At 45.2% G+C, this 2,994-nt stretch overlaps 1 protein-coding gene across 1 annotated transcript; it reads right to left on the bottom strand.

Moving 5' to 3' along the window:
• Positions 1-402: 402 nt before the first annotated feature.
• LOC116379484 (protein PTHB1-like) lies at positions 403-2,070 on the bottom strand. Its single transcript, XM_031841440.1, has 3 exons — positions 1,919-2,070; positions 1,064-1,128; positions 403-948 (listed from the first exon to the last, which is right to left on the bottom strand). Exons 1-3 carry the CDS (start codon positions 2,047-2,049, stop codon positions 806-808), a joined length of 339 nt encoding a protein of 112 aa, XP_031697300.1. The 5' UTR covers positions 2,050-2,070; the 3' UTR covers positions 403-805.
• Between the last annotated feature and the right edge of the window lie 924 nt (positions 2,071-2,994).

Raw genomic sequence — 2,994 nt, 5'->3', positions numbered from 1 at the left:
TGGCAATTTCTCTTTGCGCGCGCACACACACACACACACACACACACACACACACACCTCGACAATACAGCCTTTATTTGGAAATGCCATTTTCTCTACTTTAAAGGGGGTTCCCCGTGTGTGTGTGTGTGTGTGTGTTTTTCTTGGATGCAGACTACTGAAGGGCTTTCCCCTACTTGGTTTTTCCAAAAGCCCAACTGGACTGTAGAGAGTGAAGCTATATGACCCCTCTGTCTGTCTGTCTGTCTGTCTGTCTGTCTCTCTCTCTCCCTCTCCCCCTCTCTCTCTCCCTCCTTCTCTCTCTCCCTCCCTCCTTCTCTCTCTCCCTCCCTCCTTCTCTCTCTCCCTCCCTCCTTCTCTCTCTCTCTCCCTCCCTCTCTCCCTCCTTCTCTCTTTCCATCCTTCGCTCCTCTTAGAGACTTTTTTATAGTTTATACCAATTACCACGTTTGCCACGGCACATGCACAGATGTTCACACAAGTACACACATTTGTACTTGTACACTTGTGAGGACGCTGACATGATGAATTCTCTTGCCCCAAATCTTAAACATCTCAACTAAATGTTGAACACCAACCCTCGCCCTAAACTGAACCTACAATGTCTCATGTATTCATGTATTCTATTGTGTTGTACTGTAGTGTTTGCTGTTGAATTGTACTCATAATATTAGGCCACCATTATAGTAAAGACCTGCCCAGGGACGACAGATGTAATCATGTACATTGAGGTGGAAACTGAAATGTTGATTAATGTGCACTGTCCCGTAAGCAAATGAATAAACAGAAATGTGTTTCCCTCTCGTTAAAGAAGCGTTGAATGTCGAGTCCTACCCGTGACGCCTCCAAAGGGGCCGTAGGTCATGTTGCAGACGGTCCTCTTCAGATTGTGCTCGTAAACCAGCTTCAGCTGGTACTGGTCACCGTGCTCCACGTTGCCTGCAGTGCCTGCAAACACAGATGAGAAACAAAGATCAAACGCGTCGGTATGCATGTTGGTCTCACTGAACACGACTGATGAGAACCATCACAGGGTCCATCACAATGTTTGTGTGCGTGCTACCTGAAACAGAGAAGATGGAACACTTCCTGGGGTGAAGAACAGCCAGATGAAGAAGGTCCGAACACCTGAAGAGATGACACAACAGTCAGAATCATCATGGACAACAGTGCAGCCGATGGTCAACAATACAAAACTGAAACATTTTCATAATAGCTTTAAAAAAAAACGTTATAGAGGAACTCCACCACGGTCACATGACTTCACGTCTCCACTGAGTCCACGTAGTGGCCTCATCGAAGTGTTTCCCACACGTTATTATGTCTGTGTGTGTGTGTGTGTGTGTGTCTTAATGCACCACTTCTGTGTAAACCTCAATTCAGTCGGTACACAATGTTACCTTCAGAAGAAACCTAATTGGTTGGGAGATAACACGGGTTCAAAATGAACAACCATAGATTCCAATATAATATTTAGTTTACAGCAGCAGTTAGTATATAGTATATATATTGATATGATCATTTGTCCTGCTTCAGAGGACGGTAACATGTTATTTAACAATAAGGTGGAGCTCTGCATCGTGAGACGGTGGTTTAGGTTTCTTTGAGGAGGACATTAGTCGCACCATCAATGGTCCTGGTGTTAGAGCACAGATCTGTGGTGACACCGTGTCAACACTGAAACCAGTTAGTGTCTAAACACCAACACATCCATTGGCATAGAGCCATTCCAAAACATTCACTACAAATCACAACTAAATGCTTTCATTGTTCTAATTCAACATCTGGAATTTACACACCATGAATTTAATTTACAGTGTGAACTAAAACCTCCCATGTGTTCAGAGCAGGGTTGATTGAGAGCAAAGACAGAAGCACCCGATCCCTTTGGTGACCCGGGTTTGTGAGCTCTACTTACGAGACAAACTTGCCCACTTCCACCTGGATGATGGCGTTCTGAAGCTGGACTTCGAGGAGCAGGGCCTCGGCAGGACCTCCCTCGCTGGTCTTGGTGTTGGCATGTGGGGAGAATATCCGTAGCATCCCCATGTAGCTGCCCACCACCACCTTATCTGTTGTAAAAGCAGAGGAAGTTGTTGTAACGTGACGGAGAGTATGGAGAGCGCAGACAGGGGGAGCAGGCTGCGTTTAGTGGGCTCAAACCCACTGCACCTCCACCTGTTAATAATAATATTTGCGGCCTTGTGGATGTATTTATCATCAGACTATTAAATTACGGAACTTTTCGACTGATGGGACTCTGGGTTTGGGGTCAGATGTGTGAATGTTCGGCTTGTTTACTGTGTTGGAGTATAAGTGGGAGCCTCACTGCTTCTTGTTCGCTGTGTGAGGACCAGGTGAGGCATGTTTTACATTAATATATGGTGGTATGTGCAAAAACACAGCGTCTCTGTTAGTTATATAGGATTTTTACTGCCATTATAGAGCGATGAGGGAGAGCTTTCAAACATATTCGGCAGTCTGATTGCAGTGGATGTACTTTTCCCCTTCGGGTGTGAAATAAGGTGAATTGTTACAAAACAACCACAGTAAGAACATGTCTGCTGCAGCACAAGCTAACAACTGTTGAGCATCAGTAGACCCGCTGCTGAAACTAAAGAAATCAAAGCAAAGCTGACTTCCTGTCACATCTGCCAACAGGAATACCTGACTTGACTGATGGACAGGTTGTTCTCTGTGTTAGTTGAACTGTCAGGGGAACAGCTCAACTAGCTTTGGTGCATCTCGATTCCCAATCAAATAAACATTATTGATGAGCAGATATCAGACGGGAAACGACCGTCACCGACCATGAGGGTGTTAGCTTTGACTGGTGAGTTTGGCCGTTAGATAACAAAGCAGGATGTTTAAGTCTGTATTAACTTCAAGCAGCGGACACATTTAACTCAGCAAAGTGGTGTCATGAGAGGGACAGGAAACCTTTCAAGACTACGTCCTGCAGTCTGTATGCTGGTTGGTGTATCTCTCACACAC

Source organism: Anarrhichthys ocellatus, unplaced genomic scaffold, assembly GCF_004355925.1.
Source record: "Anarrhichthys ocellatus isolate YVR2014 unplaced genomic scaffold, GSC_Weel_1.0 scaffold4422, whole genome shotgun sequence".
NCBI lineage: Eukaryota > Metazoa > Chordata > Actinopteri > Perciformes > Anarhichadidae > Anarrhichthys > Anarrhichthys ocellatus.
This window is presented reverse-complemented; position numbering and strand designations above follow the sequence as displayed.

Coding starts and splice junctions, on each gene's coding strand:
- LOC116379484 (XM_031841440.1), bottom strand. CDS start 2,049: ATGGGGATGCTACGGATATTCTCCCCACATGCCAACACCAAGACCAGC. Junction 1,129..1,918: donor GAAGTGGGCAAGTTTGTCTC/GTAAGTAGAGCT, acceptor TCATCTCTTCAG/GTGTTCGGACCTTCTTCATC. Junction 949..1,063: donor TTCCATCTTCTCTGTTTCAG/GTAGCACGCACA, acceptor CTGTGTTTGCAG/GCACTGCAGGCAACGTGGAG.